This window comes from Falco rusticolus, chromosome 11 (genome assembly GCF_015220075.1).
Source record: "Falco rusticolus isolate bFalRus1 chromosome 11, bFalRus1.pri, whole genome shotgun sequence".
NCBI classification, from domain to species: Eukaryota; Metazoa; Chordata; class Aves; order Falconiformes; family Falconidae; genus Falco; species Falco rusticolus.
In genome coordinates, this window is record NC_051197.1 from 21,254,309 (window position 1) to 21,275,485 (window position 21,177).

Sequence of the window (21,177 nt, forward strand, 5' to 3'; positions counted from 1 at the left end):
TGGGTAAGTTCCCTGTAACAGGCAGGGGAAGAAGTCACCCAAGTACTTTATCTAAGACCTCTGTGTAACATACATTACTGTTCTGGCATTTTGGTCTTAGTTTGTGAGGCTTGGTTTGGGGATTTGTTGGAGTTTATTTGGGTTTTGTTTCTCTAATTGATTATTAATTTTTTTACATTGATGGCATTGAAAAAATACCTTTTTTAGAGGAAAGACCACAACAGTGCAAATCTGTATGTTCCTAAGCATATGCCTTTTCTTTCGTGGTATTTCTAACTGGTGGTTTATCCTCCTTGATCATTTATTCTTTAGCCTCCCTACTTAGACAGCCAGGAGAGAAATTTATATGTTTATATTAGCAAGTTTTGGACATGCATATCAGTCAAGACTATGTATCTTATTTTAAACAACTTAAGTGTGATAAAACAACGGTAATTCAATAACTGATGAAAGGTCATATATTTAAACAAGCAATCTGAAGGTATAAGTCAGTAAGTTGTACTGTTGCAATACATCTGCTACTAGTTAGTTCAAGGACTTCATGAGGTGTCCCTAAATATAAGCACTACCCTACTGAAAAATCATGAAGCTCTTCACTGAATACAACTTCAGTTGTCTTCTGTATCTTTGCCACACCAGGTTAACCTTTATTGCCTGTTAGTCATTGAATATTTGAATGTTTTGCAATCCTTCAAAATTTTAGTGCTTTTTAAAACTTCCTCCTCCCTCAAAAAGTTACAGCAATATTATAGAATGCTTGAAATGACTACAATTTCTGTCTCTGACTCGGCTGCATAATTTCTCTGTGTACCTGCTTAGCAGACATGAAGCTATGTTACTTCTGACACACCCACTTCACTAAAGCTTTGTACTCCTTTCTTGTTCTGTATGCAGCCCCAGATGCTAGCTTCTGTTTTAACTTTATGCCTCATGGCATTACATTTTTGCTGCATAGATATTATTAAAATGTTCTGTCTATGTACTAAGGCACCTTTCCCCCAGTTTGTTTGCTTTTCCATTAATTTCGATGGTTGACACACTTGGGAATCATGAAGTCATTCACTTTGTAAGTATCATCCAGCAAATCTCGTCACCTGTCTCCTTTCACTGGGACAAACCAATTTTACTGATGTTTAAAGACCCTCAGTTATTTGATGTACTTGGTCTTAAATATATCTAGTGGGCTAAGGCTCGTAATTAGCATTGATTAACTTGCCGTATCTTTTCAAGTTATATATGTGGGCATGATCCAGAGCTGGAATGAAGAATTGTAGCTCTGTTTGGCAAAAATAATTTGGTGTCAATAATTGTGGTGAAAGGCATAACCAGAATTACTATATCAGCCTTCACCTCACTGTCTTTTCCCATCACCATTTGCTGTTACTGGGATAGTGCCATTGAAGCCTGATGTTTGCAAGCAATGTCTTGCACCTACATGGCATCCCAGGGAAATCGGGGTAGCTTTGCATGTCAGCAAGCAGAAAAATTTTCATGATTACATCTCATTCATTTCGTATTGGAGGTGATGATGATGATAACTTCTTTGAATTGACTATCTTTAGCCATTCCAAAGCCACTGATCACTCCTAAATTTAAATATCTTCACTTCCAAAAAACCAGAAAAATTAGTTGTAATATATTAAGACTAAGCAATCAGGTTTTGCGTGTTTCTGTTTCTTTAGGAAGATGACCATATATTAATATCTCAAATTTATTCCCATTACAGAGGATACATTTGGTGATTTATAATATTCTGGCACCACCTCCAGTTTCTCCTTAATTCAATTTTATTGCCTTTTTCCTTTATTAAATTGTTGCTTACTTATGCCTGTCTCAACTTTACCAAAGCAATCAGCACTTGCTACTGGTTCAATACTTCCTTCAGTCATCTACTATAGGAGTTATACCATAAGTTCTCCAGCCCAGGAGGTCAATTTGTCCTCAATAATATCAGCTTGTAAGGGACTTGTTCTTCTGAGATTGCTAATCGCCTTCACTTTTTATTTGTACTTCCCACAAACTTTGGCTGCAGAAATTTGCCTCAAGACCCCACTATGAAAAGTATAGAGAAGAACACAAAATTGTCCAGCTGATTATATGAAACCATTTTCTGCAACATCCCCAAATATCCAGTGGTTTCCTTATTCCTCTATATCTTCAAAGAGCCTTTTCAGTCATTTGAGTTCAGATTTCCAGTGAGTTCGCTATCCTCTATAATTTCTGATGTTCTCAGTATGACACTCTCTCACTCAGCATGACTCTTTCTCATTGTTGTTCTCCCTTTACACATCCTCTTGCATGAGCATTTAGTGTGATACACTGTCATCCCAGTTCAGGACACGTTTTCTTTGAGACCTTTGTTCACCTTTTCAATACAGAGCCATACAAAAAGGCTACATATTTTCAGGTTGGATTATTTTCATTTTAGATTAAAAGATAACAAATAAAGGAACAAAAGCAGTGTCACCATTAGAGAGTACACCATTAGAGAATACACAGCGTGCACTTAGTCTGTAACATGCTGTGCTTGCCCTGAAAGCATATGAATAGAAAATAAAGAGAAAATTGACTGTAGCATGGTGGCACACCTTATATACTATAAAAATGCCATCAAATTAAGGTTAAGTTCTGAGTGATACTAAAGTTCATAGAATCAAATCTATACAGTAGCTCCACAGAAACTGTAAGCAGTTTTATGCTTCCACTAAAACCTGCACAGACTAAAGGAGCTGATTAGCCATTATAAACATTTCAAATTTTTTTCATATCTTTATCCTCCTGTCCTCAACCGTGACAACTGTTCCCCAGGGATACTATTTGAGAAAGGTTTGTTCAGGTTTGGGGGGAGGGAGGAGAAGAAGAATGTAGGTCTGTCTTTAGAAGTGAAAAAGGACTCACACCGATTTCATCTTGGCTAAAGTCATGAACCTCCTGGAGCCATGGGCTCAAATTCAGGTCAGCAGCATGGCATTCACTCTGAACTACATGCACACATTTAATTGCTAATGAATCATTTAGAGCAGACACGGCAAAACGTGCAGGAAAGAAATTTAGACAGTAGACTCTGCTGCTTTGCAGAAAAATGTCTTTGTCTAAAGGTAAAGGACTGTGTTTCAATCTTTCCTGTTTTAAACTAACTCAGGTGCTACTAGGAAAATGGCTGTACATGGAGCCCAGTTAGGGTGGCAAGACCCATCTGTGAAGCTGAATGACTGTTCAAGTATTTACCCCAAGCTGAGCTTTCTCAGGTGAAAAGATGCTGCAAGATAGACATACCCGTCTTCCCCAAGACAGCCAGCACATTACATTGCATGTCCATGCCATTTTAAGGGGATAAATGCACAGATAAAAACTGTTATACATCTTCACTGCATCTTACTCACTTCTAGAGCTCAGAAGTTTTTAGGTCTTCTACAAGCTATGAACTACATGTCCACCATAAAACAGCTGAAGCCACCCCCAGCTAAATTTTTCCCTCTGCTGTGTAAAAATCTCTCCTTCAAGTTCCCGTCAATTTTCTTTTGTTGTTTTTAGAGGATTGACATGGTTCTATAAGAGGGATAATACTAAAATGTTAGAGGGCCTTATGTGATTGTTCTGTGTAGCTGCTACTTACACAAAACCTCCTTTTCCTGGTCAGAGAAGTAGAAGCTAAGCTGTCACTTTTAGTTTTCTTATCTGTAGTTTGTGACTCAAGACCCAATCTGTATCATCCAAGTCCCCATATTTTCAATGGCAGCAGAAGGCCCCCAGCAATTTTCAGAATAGACCTGATATTCCCCACTGTCTCACACAGTTTGGACATATTTTCATTTACCCTTTTGTTCTGGGCTTCAGAAAAGGAGGGGCCCAGTAACTCTTCAAATGCCCTCCCCAGTTCTTGTGCTCCATCCTATCATGTTACAAAGTGCTGAAATCTAAAAAACAAACTTGAAGACATAGCAAATAAAGATGTAGCTTGCCTCCCTCCAAGAATAACGTTACCCTCCCATTATTAAAGCAACAAAGCAGGGGCACAAAGATGATGAATTCAGCTGCTGAAGTTAGGGCCTGATTATCAAAGTGTATGAGTCCTTACTCTGAAGAGAGTCAAAGTGAATTCAGTGAGAATAATAAGAAGATTAAACTTCAGGCATTAAATAAGTTGTATAATTATGTACTTACTGAAAAGTTATTATGGAAATTTATTTATAGAAATAAATATATACATATTTCTCTCAATCAAGCATTCAGTCTTTAGTTTGTTGACACTGTTCTCTCAGTACACTTTTCTTAGTACGCAAAAAGAATTTCAGGCTAAATATTTACTTCAAAATGAAGGCATTTCATTAACATTGGTCCTTTCTCAAGATTATAGAAGAGAAATTTAGAAATTAAATGACTGTCCACCCAGTGTTTTTTTGAAGTGAACACTAGCGCAGTGTATTTGAACTGAGAAACATAATTTGAGTGTCCTTCCTTGGCAGAAAGTCATTCCCTTCTCAACATGCCACCCTGGCAGCCTTTGCAGCAGTGTACATTTCGGTGAGTAACCAACTCTGTTCATTTTCATTTATATAAAACTCAAGTTAGAAAGTAATTTGCTATATATTGTAAAGTGATGTGTTGCCTGGATATCCCGTATAGATGTAAGTTTCTATCCTCCTAGCCTTAAAGCAAAATAAAACTACTAACAGCTAAGATAAAAGCAGCTCTATTAAGAACACAGAAAAGATTAAACTGCTTTATGTCCTTTGTTAAGAAGCAATAGAAAGTGTAATGTTAAGGTATATTTGATGCCTCATATTATTCACATATAAAATGCCATGCTTATCTGTCTTACAGGGTGATATTATAACTTACCATTCAAATTAACCTTCTGCCTTTTCTTTATTGCTGTATTCACTTGACTCGCTGCTTTTAAACTTGAGGCATTAAGGAACAAACATTTATGTGGTGTAGTTTCATTTGACCTCCATAGAATTGCAGTATGGATGAACTGGCACAATGACTTCCAGAGGCCTCCAAGGTGCTACTGCAAAGCAAGTGAATAAAAACCATCAGTAACCAGCAGAGAATTGTAGGACATGCTGCAATGATCACAGCTGATTTTCCACATTTGACCAATGACATTTATTCAGTATGGGCTACAATGTTTGTATGAGTGACCACTTACTTGAGGTTTTTAAAAAAACTGAATTCCATCACTCATGCTGTGAAAATCAGAGGAAAAAAATAACAATTAATCAAATTACATAATGGAATTGTGCATGTACTAGGAGCTTGCCAGTATTTATTCTGCCCAGTGAAAGGCCAAAATTTAGAATAATACTGATAAACCACCTCCACTTAATTATTGTGACCTCCCTGACATCATGGCCCCCTGTTGAGAAATGGCTCTCTAAAGCATCTGGGGTGGTAGCTTTTGTTACAACAGGTTATTGCTTTCATCTGGCATGACAGCTGGCTTCTATATTTCAGAAGCAGTGGCTCCTTAGTCACATTTACAGAGCATTTAGGCTCTGACTGTGAACAGTATTTAGGTATAAAATCCCTGTCCTAACTGATGTCAATAAGCAATGCCTGCCTATATTTCTGGAAATCCATTCCTTGTGATTTCAGATTTTTCTATAGCAAGCAAGCAAATTTTAACAGAGCTGTAAAATAAAATTAAACTGATTATTTGCAATATTACTGTGTAATAGTGATTTATGTGTGAAAGAAACTTTGAATGTGAGAAATTAATGTCCTCTTAGGTAAATTTAAGTTTCTTCAACTGCTTCTTCATTTCTTTCTTTTTTCAAGATGTACTTCAATTCTACGTTAACAGACTCCTCAAAACTTCTGAAACCACTCTTGGTCTTTGCTTTTATCATCTGTGGAATTATATGTGGTCTGACTCGTATCACCCAGTATAAGAATCATCCAGTTGATGTTTACTGTGGCTTTCTCATAGGAGGAGGAATTGCTCTCTATTTGGTAAATAAAATATGCATGTAGTTAAAGTTTTAGCAAATAAAAATGATAAGGCTGTAAAAGTACTGGTATTTTTTATGAAAACCTTTCATCATGGTCACATGCTATAACTAAAAATATAGTCAAAATGTGTTGAAAAGGATGATGTTAGGGGTAATCACTTTAAAAGTAAACAGGGAAAAGCAAATATGTATTTAAATTTGAAGTGCAATAACAGTGCCTGAAGTGGTATATGATCATCTGGCATTGTATACAGAAACAGCTCTAACATTATGTGCTTCATTAAATACTTAAAGATGCTAATCTTTTCTACACCACACTTAACAACCAAAACACAGGAAAAATATTGGATTAATTGGTATTTATTGCCAGCCTGAGTTTATTTGCCAATGTTAGCTTTATGATCTCAAAAAAATGCTTGAATTAATATGCAGCTACTCAGGTGAGTAAATTGCTGAACCTGCAAGAAATCAAAGGCAATATTACACCCTTGTGATACTCTAGAGCTCTTGGGGAAATTATGGATGGGATATGGGATGCACAAGGCAGGTTATTCCCATGCTTTTCCTCTGTACGGGGCTGAAACAGATGGAGCAACTTGGAAGGGTCCTGTAAGGGAGTATGTAGGATAGGCCTGTTTGCATCTGTCAGTAGGAAGGTCACCAACCATTTGCTTTTGCTTGCTGCTCTTTATATCTCCAACACGACTGTTGCTGCATTAGCTGTTCAGCACAGTGCCAACCCAGGTGCCTGTGAGCAATCAGGAACTTCTACTGACAGTATTTTTGCTCCAGTGTGTGCAGGTGAACAGAAGGTGCTTTTAATAGCCAGTGGGATGATTCTGACCCCCAAGAAATCAATGATTAATTTTAGTATAATCCTAAAATAAGTTCATGTTGTATCCCCCTTTTTTGTGTGATGAGATAAGGTACATGCAGATGGTCTACAAAGGTGACCAGGGGAAAAATGGAAAAACAGCAACTAGGATGGATAATAGAAATCGCACAAGCTACTAAAATCAGTTTCTATGATTGCACTGTGAGCAGAAAGGCACTTTGTTAAGAATATTATTTCAAATGATTAAGCTGTTGTAGATTCTCATAAATGGAGCTGTTGTTCCCATGATTGAAATCCACAAACAAGTATGCTCTTTGTTAGGTCTCCTCCATATAGTGTTGCATGACAACATACATCAGAGAGTACATTGTCCTGGATACACAGTATCCAGTAAATCTGCCCTGAAAACTACACACAAATAAGAGGAAGGGGAGGAGAAATAACATGAAACTACAAATAACTCTGAAAGGAGTGTAAAGAACAAGTAACCTAAGTGATTGAGCCAGGCACTTGACCCTTTCATGGAATATCCTTTCTCGGTAGAGTCCTTTTAAAATGACAGCATTTTACAGTGAGTGCTGAATAAGAAAATGTTGTGTAACTAAATCCTGTTACAGTTCTGCACATCTTGGAAAGCAATTGATTTAAAGTTGATAAATTGTTCTATCATGTAGATATTGTATTACATCATTATTATGCAGTAGAAAGGGCAGAATCACAGAGCAGAGAACAGTTCAAGCTGTAAAAGATTCAGTAAATCAGAGCAGACAGCAATGTAGCTGTAAAATGGAGAAGACTGCAAACATTTATTTTGTTATTTTCGTAACAGAACATTCTTTCTTCAGCTGTATCTGTTGCTTTATAAAAAGAAGAAAACTGAAGGAGGCTAAATTCCTCAACTATTTACTGCTGTGAACTATGTGCCCTAGTTATCCTGCTGGGACTACTTCATACATCTCTAGATGTACCAGTTTGAGGACAGAATTTGGAATAAGGATATACTGGTGAGGGAAGGAAAGTGAGCATACCCTGCCAATTAAGCTGGACTAATTCTATCACTCAATACTTATTTAAAGGCAGAAGAATATAATTAAAATACCTTAAAATGTCCCTTTTTTCCATAACTGATTGTTGATGCTTCTGTTCAAATACCAGGGCTTGTATGCTGTGGGGAACTTCTTACCAAGTGACGAGAATGTGTTTCACCCAAATTTTCACAGAGAACCGCTAAGGTCTTTGACAGACCTCAGTCAAGATGCCAACAGAATCCTGCCAGGTAAAAATGGTAGCAGCAGTGATGGCATTGTCTCTCACCGTACAGAAAGTATCCTGAATAGAAACCACAGAGAATCAGGGTCTCTGACCAATATCAAGAGAGCGAATGCTGATGTAGAAATAATAACACCACGAAGCCCAATGGGAAAGGAAAATATGGTTACTTTCAGCAACACTTTGCCGAGGGTCAACACACCATCCTTGGAAGATCCAGCAAGACGAAATGCAACAATACATGCATCAATGGATTCTGCCCGTTCCAAACAGCTGCTTTCCCAGTGGAAGAACAAGAATGAAAGTCGAAAATTGTCACTGCAAGTAATAGAGACTGAATCTGGCCAGTCACCACCAAGGGCTATTGAAATGAGGTCAAGCTCAGAACCCTCCAGAGTGGGTGTAAACGGTGATCATCATGGCCCCACTAGCCAATACCTGAAAATTCAACCTGGCAGTGTACCAGGTTGTAACAACTCAGGTCTTTCTGGCGGGCCAAGGGTCTCTATTCAGTCACGTCCTGGCTCATCCCAGCTAGTGCATATTCCTGAAGAGACTCAGGAGAACATCAACACATCACCCAAAAGCAGTTCAGCTAGAGCTAAATGGCTAAAAGCTGCTGAGAAGAGTGTTGCATGTAGAAGCAATAGCCAGCCAAGAATCATGCAAGTAATAGCCATGTCTAAGCAACAAGGAGTGCTTCAGGGCAGTCCAAAGAGTTCAGAGGGGAGCACAGTCACCTGTACAGGAGCCATCAGATATAAAACCTTGACAGACCATGAGCCAAGTAGCATTGTCAGAGTTGAGGCCCATCCAGAAAATAACAGACCTGTAATTCAGATGCCATCAGAAGGTGAAGGAAGTGGGTCATGGAAATGGAAAGGTCCTGAAAAAGTCACCCTTCGTCAGACATATGAGCTAAATGATCTTAACAGAGACTCTGAAAGCTGTGACTCGTTAAAAGACAGTTATGGGTCAGGTGACAGGAAAAGGAGCAACATAGATAACAGTGAGCATCACCACCATGGAATCACTACAATAAGAGTCACGCCAGTGGAGGGAAGTGAGATTGGCTCAGAGACTCTTTCTATTTCTTCTAGCCGGGACTCAACACTTCGAAGAAAAGGTAACATCATTTTAATCCCTGAGAGAGGAAGCAGTCCAGAGAACACCAGAAACATCTTCTATAAAGGCACATCCCCCACACGAGCATATAAGGAATGAGAGGAGACATATCAGCTGGTCCATACCACCACAAAGCAATCACACCTTGACACAGGTTCTGCTCTCTTTGTTTTGAGCTGATATTTACCTTTGATGTGCCAAATTATTGACTAACAGCTCAACTGTTGTTGAATACTGCTGATGTGCAAAGTGTGTAAGCCTGTGGAAAGCATGTGGTGGGGGGAAAAGCACAATGCCAGAACCTAATTAATGTGAAAAATTTTCATGCAACTTGTTTCTTCAGACTCAAAATGTTTATCTGAGGGTGATGATGTCAATCAAAACAATGGTCTTGAACACAGACACTTTATTTCCTGAATGTGCCAACTTTTTATTTTATATGTGTCCAAAATTGACTGATTTTTTCACAGCAAAGGCTGTATCAGTGGTATATATTCACCTTTGCAGAATTTGCACCAAATCTTTAATACAGGATGGTGCTGATGATAACTTTACATGTTTTGAAAAATCGCATACTTATTAGACTCTACAAACACATGATGTATTGATGTGCAGTTACTTTAAAAGTAATATCGCTAATACTATGATGATGCTGGCTGCATTCATTTAGCGTAGGAAATATTTACAGCTTTGTTATAGTGGATCTGTCACATTCAAAGATTGCAAAGGTTTTGTGTAGTTCTTTAAGATGTCTACTGCAACAAAAAATATGTGGGTGACATTCCATTAGAATGGAATAACTATTTTGAATAGTTTTGCTGCTACTGCTCAACTTTTGTTTAAGAACAGGTGCTACTAATGAAGAGGCTGCTTCTTAGTGGGCTAACTTGTAGAATTATTTTAAATTATGTTTTTAAGGGGTCTTTTAAAGTGCTACAAGTAATCCAGATTTTACATTTTTAAACCTCTTATTCTGTCCTTCAGCAACCCTTCAATTTTTCTATTGGTTTTTAACCATACAATGCAGGACACCAATAACTGCAAGATGTGCAAAAGTGAAAGGTGAGCCATGAGTAAATACAAATAAATGGCCACTTTCCTGACCAGCTTCCAAGGAGACAGTAATTAATGTCATAGCTCACACTTAGAAGCAGTCATTCACCTCACTTGCTTAGTATGCCACAAGAACAATCACAAGTTTCACCCCAGTCACCATCATTTAGAGGATTTATGCTTTGCTTTAAAAATTGAATGCCTTGGTATTGCAGAATCACTGAATGAGTGTTACATTGTGCCACTGCTACTGGTCACCTCCCTTGACACACCTTCCAGAGCCTTCTTAAGCATGATATTTTTCCCCACCGCTGCCACTTAAGAATATGAAGGGTCTCTGCACCTGAGAGAGCATGAATTATTTTAGCAAATTGAGCTTCAAATATAACAAAAGAACTTGCCTGCTAAAAATCTCTGTTGCCAAAAAATTGTTGAAAGGATAAGCTCTGAAAGGAATAAACATAGCATGTCCTGGGCATGCTAGAAGAAATGCCTCATTACATTTGGTTCTGACTTAACTTAAACCATAGAGGAAGCCAGGAGCAGTGCTTGCCCAGTGCAGCTCTGCATTCTCTCCTAGATTACTTCCACCTGAAAGAGAATTACTATTAGACACCTCCCAGCTCCCCTGCTAGGAGGGGGAGGGAATAGTTTAGCAATCTCCTCACTAAGTAGTATCAGATTAGGTCTGTTCTCTGGCTTCTTGAGATGAGTGTTTGCTCTAAGTCCTCTTCTGATTTAGAGTGTCAGATACATACTACGTAGCCAGAACCTGTCTACAGACCCTACCCCACAGTACTCTGAGGAAAAGTGCACCCTACCCCAGCCAAGTAGGAAGTAGAAAGGAGAATCATCTCATCCCAAGAAAATAAAATAGCACAACACACACAAACCAAAAAAAAAACCAAAAACCCCACCCCCCAAAAACCTCAAAACCAAAACAAAATCCAAAATCCAACACCAATCCCAAGTAATTTCAGAAGCATGAGGATGTTTTTTGCTAATCTGTGTAGAAGAAGGGATTCAGCGTCAATAGAAAGCTTTATATACCTTCCCAGTTATACAGGTGCTCCAGGCTTAGTTAGTGCTGTCAGCCAACCCTGTCAAGCAATGCTTCCCTCACCTACCTATCACCCAGTGCTGTGGAAGAGCGTTGGTCCATAGGGAAATGACCACTCTTTTCCTGCTAGTAATAGAAGATGACCCCATCATATATTTGATGATTGGGAGGAAGTATTCTGCAGGTTACATGTAAGAAGCTAACCAGTAGGGTTGCAGCATATTGTGTATGTTAAAGGCACAATATGTTGAAGACACACTTTAAGGTACATGAGCTGGGAAAAATAATCATAGATGCCAGGGGAAAAGAAAAAAAAAAAAAAAAAAAAAAGAGTAATTTTTTAGAAATATGATCTCAGACTCTAGTATTTACAAGTCAGGATGTGCTTTTTCTTTTTAAAAGGATGAATCTTTAGTCCTTGGTATTTAATATAAAATTTTGTACAAGACTCCTAGGAATTACAAACACTTGGATAGTCATGAACAAAACCCTTTGGATTTAGTTTAGTCTAGGTACATGATAAAGCAGGTAGGATTAGCTTTAAAGGAATGGGTAAGACACAATCACTGTTGGCCTATCAATGCAGGGAAATAAGATGCAATCGTTTGTTAGTTTGTAAGTGCAGGGAAAAAGAACATAAGTAGATGAACCTGGAAATAAAGGAAAATTGAAATGCAGAATAATGGCAATAAAGCAAAGATTAGAAAATGTTCCCTCTGGCAATTTGGCTGTTTTGGAAACAGCAGGATTCCTGGTGGGAGTGTTTGTTCTTTATTCCTTGGTTTTAGTCAGATATATATTGGCATATGTGTTGCTTTTATTACTCTAAAACTTGCTGCATTATTTCAAGTGCAGTGTGATATTTTTCCTAAGGTTTCCTATTTCTTAACAAAAGATTTTAAAGCTCTTGTGTAATCATTGAAATTGTGTTCTTTACATAAATATTGATATATTCTTTTTTACTCAAAGTGCCAAAGGCTACTGTTTTTAATAATGGCTTATCAAATTATATTACGTTAGAGAGCAGAAATGTAATAATATATACATTGGAACTCAGACCTCTGCATGTATATTTGATAACGAGCCTTTTGTAAAATTACTCTTTGTTTACATTCCACTGATACCTTAATTTAAAATTAATCAAATAAATTGACAGGTGACATCTTCTTAGTGTTCTGATTTTCTTACTTGCTAACAGGCACGAATTTCTTTGTTAGGCTGTGCTTTACTGAGAAAAGAAAATACTCAAAAATAAAATATGTTTTTAAATGAGAATTCTCTATATAAAGTATTGTGTTTAATAAAATGTTATGCAATGTTTTCAAATGGAAAAAAATTTGTAAATTGCTATAAATGTATTTTGTTAAATAAGTACAGATCAATGCTACTGTGTGAGTTTATTGTGCTAACATCATGAAAATAAAGATAAAATTCTTCATTGATGTTCAGTCCTCTCTGTGGTGAAGCAAAGTTTCTTTCCCCACCAAATTATTTTTCAATGTTAGCTATCTCATGACATGTAAAAGTGTTCATCAGTGGGAAACCTCAAGACCTTGTGTAGTTGTAAGAAGTCATGAGAAGCAGTGTCCAAACAAGCTTGTCTCTATCCAAAAAACATTTTACAAAAAAAGAAAGCAAGTAAGTTGGGATGTTTAGGCCATGTGAGGACACTTCTGCTAGATCATTCTGCAGGACCAGCTGCATTGCTAAGCCTGTAATGCCTCTAAGCCACCTTGCTAGTGTTGGGTAGAGCTGCCAGATGTGGTAAGGCCCACCTTGGATTTGTGAATGAGAACAGGGCAAATACCAGGAGCAAATCTGAGAGGAACGGCTCTCTTCAGGGAAGGAAGTTAGGATGCAGGAGTCATCAGGTGACATACACCTTTTGCTGGCAATAGTGAAAAACGTTATGTGTAGCAGCACACTGTCAAAAGCACTGTCTTATCTAGAATCCACACAAGGGATGTCAACAGCAAACATTGTTTCCAAGCCTGTCTTGAAACACGCTGATAACAGGGCAACAGCAGGGATGCAGGTGCCCGGGATGGAAGACACTGCTGTAACTGAGGCAAGCATGGACATTGCCAATGGCATAATAAGGACCACAGGGACTAGTAGGGCTTTGCAATGCACAGCAGCAAAGCAAAGTGACTCCAAGCAGCTTTCCAGCACACGTGCCTGGGCCTTTGTGCAGGCTGCCACTTTGTAGTTGTGTGTCCTAGCAGGTGACCTGCCTCGGCTGGGGTGGTGGAGGGACTGGGCAGCTGATGGCACTGCTGGCTGCAGCCAGGCACCACGCTGCTGAGTGGTACAACATCATACATGTGCCATACTCCCAGTGAAGGCATGCTGGGGTTGACTTTTGCCACCCCAAGCTGTGATGCAGATCTGGGTCATTTGGTAATTCCTGTCCCAGGACCTTCCTGACCATTTAAGATGGGGGCCCTCAGGCAAAAGAGAATTGGAAAACAGTGATACTGCTCCCTCTGTGGCGACTGAAGGAGCTGTCTGCTTGTGGGTGGGGCTGAAGAATGTCCTGACCCCACTGCATGAGTAGCTGGTTCCAGGAGAGGCCTCTCCTTTGGCCAGCAGCAGATGCTAGTGTGGCAGCCACAGCAGTAGACTGTCTTGAATGAATCTGTGTGAAGCGTGAGGGCTGGGGACCAAGGTTATGGTGTCCCACCCTCTAGGACATGTATTGGTAGCCTGGGAAAGCTACAGGCAGCAACAGCCCAGGTATGGCTCAGAGAGACACTAGGAACGAGTGCAAGAGTAAAACAGATCCTGTTAGGGTATGACTGCTGAAAGGTGACATCTAATACAAATCTGATGAGTTCTCCTCTGGGAATGGCCGCTTCCATGGACTACAGAGGGACCTAGACAATTAGTTCAAACATTTTAATAGGCACATTTCAAACATCTAAAAGTTAGGCTAAAAAATGAAGTCCCCCTCTGAAAGGTACCATTGATGTAAAGGTTCTATTATAAAACTTTGTCTAAGATGAGAAATTACCTCTATGGCAAACCTTGTCTTACTCTCAGACCATTCTGGCTACAGCAACACTGTCACTAAATTAAGAGCTCACTGATCCAGATTGATGACTGTATCTAATCATACAAAGGAGTTTTCAAAAGTATGAAGGATTAAACTGAAACTTAAATCTATTTTGTGCTGCATTTTAAAAGAGCTTCAGAGGTCTTGATATAAGAAGCCATAATTATACCGTAATCAGTTTGGTATAGATTTATGAAGACCTTTTATATGACAGATCAGTGCACAGCTAATTTGGCAGGAACATTTTAAAGGCAATACTGGCTCATAAAATTGTGAGTAAAATGTCTTCACAAACCTGATAGCACAGAATGTATCAAGCATTGGACAAAATTAACAAGTGTGCCCATACTGCACATTCAAAACGAAAGTAAGGGAACTCCCCAGCTGCATAGATGTGCCTACACATGCACTCCTAAAACAAAGTTAATGTGTTCAAGCCAGGCTTTAGAAAGAGAAAGCTAACCAGATTATTTAAATTGAGAAACAAATTGTGGCAAGGCTGCAAATACTCTCTCTAAAATTTTCCTGCTTTGTCTGCAATAATCTCTCCAGGCATTCCAAATATGCATGAAGACATCATTTGGTTATACCTCCCATGGAAGAAATCTGTTCCTCGAGTGGTTTTGCCATGAAAGATAATAGCAAACTTGCACATTCCATGGCTTTACCAGCATAGATTTGCTACAAAAAAAGTAACAGCTAAGAAACCATCCAGAACTCAAGCAAGTCTGCTCAGACCTAGAAAGCACCTCTTACTTTTGAAGAAAGAAAAAAAAAAACCCCAACACTTTTTTTTTCCTTTTTTTCTTCTTTTTATTTTCCTCCCAGAAAAATCTCCCTACCTTCAAAGGCCAACTGTCATTCAGCTTTTTCCACCTGTATTACATTTTCCAGTGATGAGAGTCATGGGGATTTGTGGATCTGTCAAGTCTCTGCAGCTACTAAATGATGCATAAGGGAAAGCTCTGCTCTCTCACCAAATCATTCAGAGGAGACGAGCATATCTGGGTGTAATGTAATCAACAGAATTTGATTCTTTACCTATTTCTGGTCCTGCTTCAAGCCGGATTACAATGTCTGTTTCTACACTGTACTGGAGCCAGAAAACTAGCTCTGCTATGAGAATAACACCACACAATTGGGATCAATAGCTTTGCTTATTTTCACCTGTAAAGTATATGACAACATAATATAAATTATTATATTTATATTATATAAATTAGGTATTATAGCTATTATTATAACATACATAAATTAGGTATTAAACAATACCTATATTTTAATTTTCCCAAAAACTAGCTATAATGTTGTTTTTCAATTAGCACAGCCTATGTTTATCAGAGTCCTCAGTAAGCATTCTTTTGGTGCCCTTTCATATACATATTCACATGTTGTTCATTGCCTGAGCTACATAATTTGCCCTGAGGGACAGTCACCCTGGAACTTATTTGCTTTAGACTGGAAGAGGTGTGGATACTTAGCAGAGTACCAGGTGTACACTTTTTCAGTAGAGCATCATCAAGGGCTGAAAATTTGTTCCCAGGCTCAAAAAAATTTTAGCTAAAATCTCTGGACGATATCAGTTGCAGTCTTCTCTGGTACTTATCTTTTTGTATGGCCTGAGACAATTATGTTCACTCTTGTCAGAGAGAGGAGTTTTCACAGAAGTTGTTCCAGCAACCTGTATCGCTTAACACTGAGAGCGTGCCAACCTGGTAAGGGAACAGTTGCAGGCTTCGGCCACTTCTAGGTTTTAGTTTCCTGAGAACTACGATGGGTCTGGCGCCCAATGAATGCCATGGTTACTACCAGAGACAATGAGGCTTCCACATTTTAATAATGAGCAGGAAAATGGAAGAGAAGCATGTTGTTCAAGTGAGCAGGACAGCTAAGACTCTATATATCACATTCTGCTTGGTAATACAGCACAAAAGCCCTGTGAGCTCTGAACACCTAACAGATTGCAGATTTGTCTAATCTGCTAAACTAAGACCATTGGAAGAGGTTTCTTAAAATGTTTTAATTTTTTATTAGATTTATGAAAGACTCCTCCTTTCACTAACCTTTTTTATGACACAAGTAGAAGAATTCAGGCACAAGGTAGCAAAAGGAAAGAAAAAAAATCTTATAATTTACCCAAGAAAAGAAAATTAGCTGGTAGAAAGTTCTAACAATGAGTCAGGAGAAAATCTGTTTTTTCCAAAATGGAAGTTTAAGCATCATTTAAGCACAAAATCATAATTTGTAAATTTGTATGTCATGTTTATCAAGCAGAGTAGGCAGATAATTAGTACAATCAGTGCTTTCTTAGTCCCTTTTCAATTATTCATCAAATAACTGAAGACTGGGTCACTGTAAAACAATTCATTGCCTCCATAGTTAAGATACAAAATGTGCCTAGTTTAAAAAGCTCCTCAAACTCTTGCCATTGGGAGGGGGCAGGGGAGGAACCGAAGGAACTGATGACAGCTTATTTTAATCTGTGAAGTGATACAAAATCTATATTAATACTTTATGAGATTCAAGGTTTAAAATTTGGAAAATTAAAGGAAGAAGACTAGCTAATTTAACACTGTCCATGGAACTAACACAACCAAAATATTTCAGAACTCGTGAGAGGAGAATATTGCCAGGTCAAGCTCACAGAGTGGATTTTTAGCAAGAATGGTGAGCTGGGCAGTAGCAGTTGTGTGTCTTTAAGCAGTGTTATAGTGTATATTGCTATAAAGGGAAACCTGTAGAGACACCTGGCAGGAGATCTGCTGCCGTAGAAACAAATGTAGATGCTGGATATACTGCATCATTGCTACACTAAGGACAAACCATGGATCAGCAGTGTTCCATGAACTGCCTCTAACCTGTTTTGTTCTGTAACTTAAAATCTGAAACAGGTACATGATGATCAATTATTATCTATAATGCAACGTATCTGCACAGACTTGCCATATTTTCTACCAGGACTTAATAACTAGTGGAAAACTGGACAAGAAAAACTCTAAGAAATTAAGGATTAGATATCACTCAGAAGCTTTAATCTGATGTCCAGAGTGCTTTGCATCCTCAGAAAAATGAAAAAAAGAAAAAAGCTATAATGCCTGATCCTTCATTTCTTATCTAGGCAATACCCTTATAGCAGTGACAGGGTGCTTTACTTGTGCAGTTTTTGTGCCCGTTTCCCACAGACTGAAGTTCACATTCTACATTTCTAATGCAAGGCCATTTCTCTTATTCCAATCAATGGTACTTTCTTGTATATAAGGAATCCAACTGCCAGAACCATATACTGCAACACTGCACATCTCATCTTCTGCTATAGCCAGTCTTGTAAAGACTTACCAGCCTGTTTCACCTGAAGTGCAACTGCTTTATGTGGAATCAATGAACTTTCTGAACAAATAAAAATAAGCCACTGTCAAAATCACTGCAGAAGCTTGACTTTAAAGTTTACTTTTAGAAAAAAATGATAATGACAACAGTTCAAGGCTCCAATGTTATTTCTGTGCAGCCAGTATCCCATTATTCATAATTCTATAGTGAAGCACAAATATTTCTGCTTTAAAATTATGGCACCATGCAGCATTAGATTATCCAGAGACAGTTTAGCATTGATATATAGCTGATACATTGAATTCTGAGCCCACCTGATTCTCGCTTCCTTAAAAGGATTTGACTACATGAAACAAATTAGTAGGATAATTTACAGGGTGAGACATAATATCTGTTATGTGTATTGTATTTGGGGCACAAAGATGACATTTGGTAGATGTTATAATCTCCTGCAACTGTATTAATCTTTACTCAGTGCTGCCAGTTCCTGGTAGAATTCTGATGATATTACTTAAATGGAAAAAAAATAATATGTTTGAAAATTATTCAGTTTTACTGAATTCAGACTGAATTATTCAGTCTCTCTTCTGTGAGACCAAAATAAGGTGTTCCATTTGAATGCACTCCTACATGGATTTCACCGCATAATGGTACTCAGTGGCGGCAGCTTACATAGTAATGCTGCTTTGTATCAAAAATCATGAATTGACCTTATATAAACTGCAGTAATTTTTTTCCTGCATTAATGAAAAGATCTTTCATCCTTTCAGAACAGGAAATTCAACTAAATTAAGAAGCTATTAATCCAGCAGTTCAGATATTTGCAGCTTTTACACATCTCTAGTACCAATACCACAGAACAACCTATGCAAGCAGAAGCCTCTGGATATGAGTATCACAGATCTATCACGTTAAGCATGAAAGTGTTGAAAGTACTTTCAATCTATGTCTCTTTAAGAAGACATATACTTTCCAAATATGGAACCAATATGCATTTTTAGACATTTTGCTGAGCATCCAGTTGATTCTGGGGTCTCTTCACCTTACTGAGAAAAAGACTGCCTTTTGGCTCAGCGGTGTTGGTCTCTGAGAACATACTATGCCACATCTCTATTGAATATATTGTCTCTGCACTGAACACAAAGTTGAAATCTATGAGTCTCCTGTTTCTAACTGCCTAAAAGGAACCTTATGAAAAAAAAGCTCTTGCATTTGGGTTGGCCTTGTTTCTACACCTTGAGAGTGCTTTGTATATACCAGAGTAATGAGTACTAATTAAGAAGGTGAGACAAATGGACAGATGGTTTGTATATTGTATGCTATTTCTTTTCAAACTGTCATCCACATCACCTTAAAAAAACCCCCACAAAACAGGTGAAGACCCAGTTATAATGAACAAGTTCCTTTAACTACCATAGTGAATGTTAAACATTTCTGCAGCTCTGTATGTTAGGTAACATAACCACTCAGTGTTCTCAGGATGTGAATTCCACTGAACTGACTGGAACCACATAAATATGGGGAAAATGTATACTGTCACACTGATGGATGGATTAAATTAATTTCTAAAATATTAAAAAAATAAAAAGAAATGTTCCCTTGAAATCACCAGAATTATTTGATAACTGCCAGTAAGAAATCAGATGACTATCCTTTGTATGACTACATGGAACATGTAGATTCATACAGGCTCAGCACAGTTCTGACTACTTGTTCCAGCATAAGTAGTCTGTGTGAGGCTTCAGGCTTTGAAAATTGTTAGCAATGAAATCTTGGGAAATAACAAACCTGGGGCAGTAGTAGTAGCAGGTGTCAGTGATTAACCAGCATGGAAATTGCTGACAAGCAATAGAAGAAGGACAAGAAGGGAAGACAACGAGGTCTGGAAACCTTTGCTGTCTCCAGTTTCTTCCATTTGCCTTTAGTGCTCTTAGAAAAGTGGAAATCCAGGTATTTCTTAAATTTTATAGTATGTAGTACTCTTCACCATAGCACTGATGCCATGTCCTAGTACCTTCCCTTCTTTTCACACAAAAACTACATCTCCATACAATAGGTGGTGTTTACCCATTTTTTCTTTTTACTGTATCATTACTTTTTTCTTAGATTGCACATGCTCTGGGAAGCACAATCTCTCCCTGTGTTTGTCAACACAGTGAGAAAGACAGTGATTGTAACCTATATAGATGGCCATAATATATTTGTCAAAAAGTGGCCCTAGATGCTAATCTCTGCCAAGCATTTATGTACTAACAGTCAGGACACCAGGGAAAGTACTGCATAACCCAACATAAACTGCTGTACTACAGCCCCCTGAGACAGTATTGGGCCTTACTGCATTGGCAGTATGAATCACTAGCAGCATTATGCCCCATTCTCTACAGAAACAAAATCTGACACACACTTCTGGCAGGCTGATACTGCTTCAAGGTATCTATTTTTAATGCTCTCTATTCCTTATCTCCCTAGTAAGAAAGGGCAAAAAGTTTATACAGAAGGGAAGTGCAAATAATGTGCAGTACCCATCACATGTATCTTTCAAAACAGGAGAGTGTCTTCCAAAGCAGATCAAGCAATCAGCACTAACAAAATCATCAATGCAAGCAGGAACTAATTATTAACCCACACTAACAGATGAAAGCAGCAGCATGTCAGCTTTCCCCTCAGTGTTAAAATTCAAAACCTCAAAATGAGAAATGTTCTAGCTGGAACTTAGCAAATGTCCTAACCCTTTCTCACCAATCTGTCTTTCCTGCCCATCAAATCCAATTGACTGACAGGCAATTTGTATAAGCCTTTGTACTACGTAAGCTCCAGTAATTCCTTCTTTTAGAAAGCCTTTCATTCCTGCTCACTGTAAGAAGCAAAAAAAACGTGTCTGCGTGAAGAGAACACACTAAATTTGGCAGAAAGCAACCCATCAACTCCCATTAGCACTACTCTTGGGTATGGCAGCTGGGATGGGCCATAACTAGCCACTTTCTCATCATTTAACCTAACCTCTCAAGAGACAGTGATGAGATCTTATTGGCCCAATTAGCATCTAAGTCTTGTCAAACTATCTTATCTCAGACTTAGGCAAGATTGTTTGGACAGATGAAGCTACGAAGCTAAAAAATACTGAGAATGACACATTTTATGACATGAATTGGCCATTTCTTCAAGGAAGAGGAAGGATTATTTCTCTTACAATTTCCCTAGCAACAGAGAAAATCAGGGGTTCTTTTTCATTTATAGAAAAGCCTTGATTTTAGGATTGCTGGAAAATAGAAGCATCTGCTTATAACCAAAGCATCTTCTGAATAGCACAGGACTTTCAGTTAAAACCCTAAAAGCTTTATAGACCTTATGTCTTATTATAGCAATTATTTCGGATAAAAGGAAATTACAAAGCCTGAGGTATGCGAAGGCTTTCATCACACCATCTAGTGCTCACATTGTAATTCCTCCCTAGGAGAGAACTTGCTTGACAAATACTATAAATAGGACCCTACAT

General features: G+C 38.2%; 2 protein-coding genes across 2 annotated transcripts in view; one reads left to right on the plus strand and one right to left on the minus strand.

Moving 5' to 3' along the window:
• Positions 1–12,738, plus strand: part of PLPPR4 (phospholipid phosphatase related 4) — a 32,935-nt gene extending 20,197 nt beyond the window's left edge. Inside the window, exons 5-7 of the mRNA XM_037403633.1 lie at positions 4,467–4,524; positions 5,785–5,958; positions 7,948–12,738. Coding sequence (XP_037259530.1) covers positions 4,467–4,524; positions 5,785–5,958; positions 7,948–9,285 — 1,570 coding nt within the window. The 3' untranslated portion in view covers positions 9,286–12,738. The remainder of the gene's footprint in view (positions 1–4,466; positions 4,525–5,784; positions 5,959–7,947) is intronic.
• PLPPR5 (phospholipid phosphatase related 5) overlaps positions 1–21,177 on the minus strand; it is a 191,164-nt gene that overhangs the window by 127,038 nt on the left and 42,949 nt on the right. Inside the window, exon 3 of the mRNA XM_037403636.1 lies at positions 4,843–5,014. Coding sequence (XP_037259533.1) covers positions 4,843–4,845 — 3 coding nt within the window. The 5' untranslated portion in view covers positions 4,846–5,014. The remainder of the gene's footprint in view (positions 1–4,842; positions 5,015–21,177) is intronic.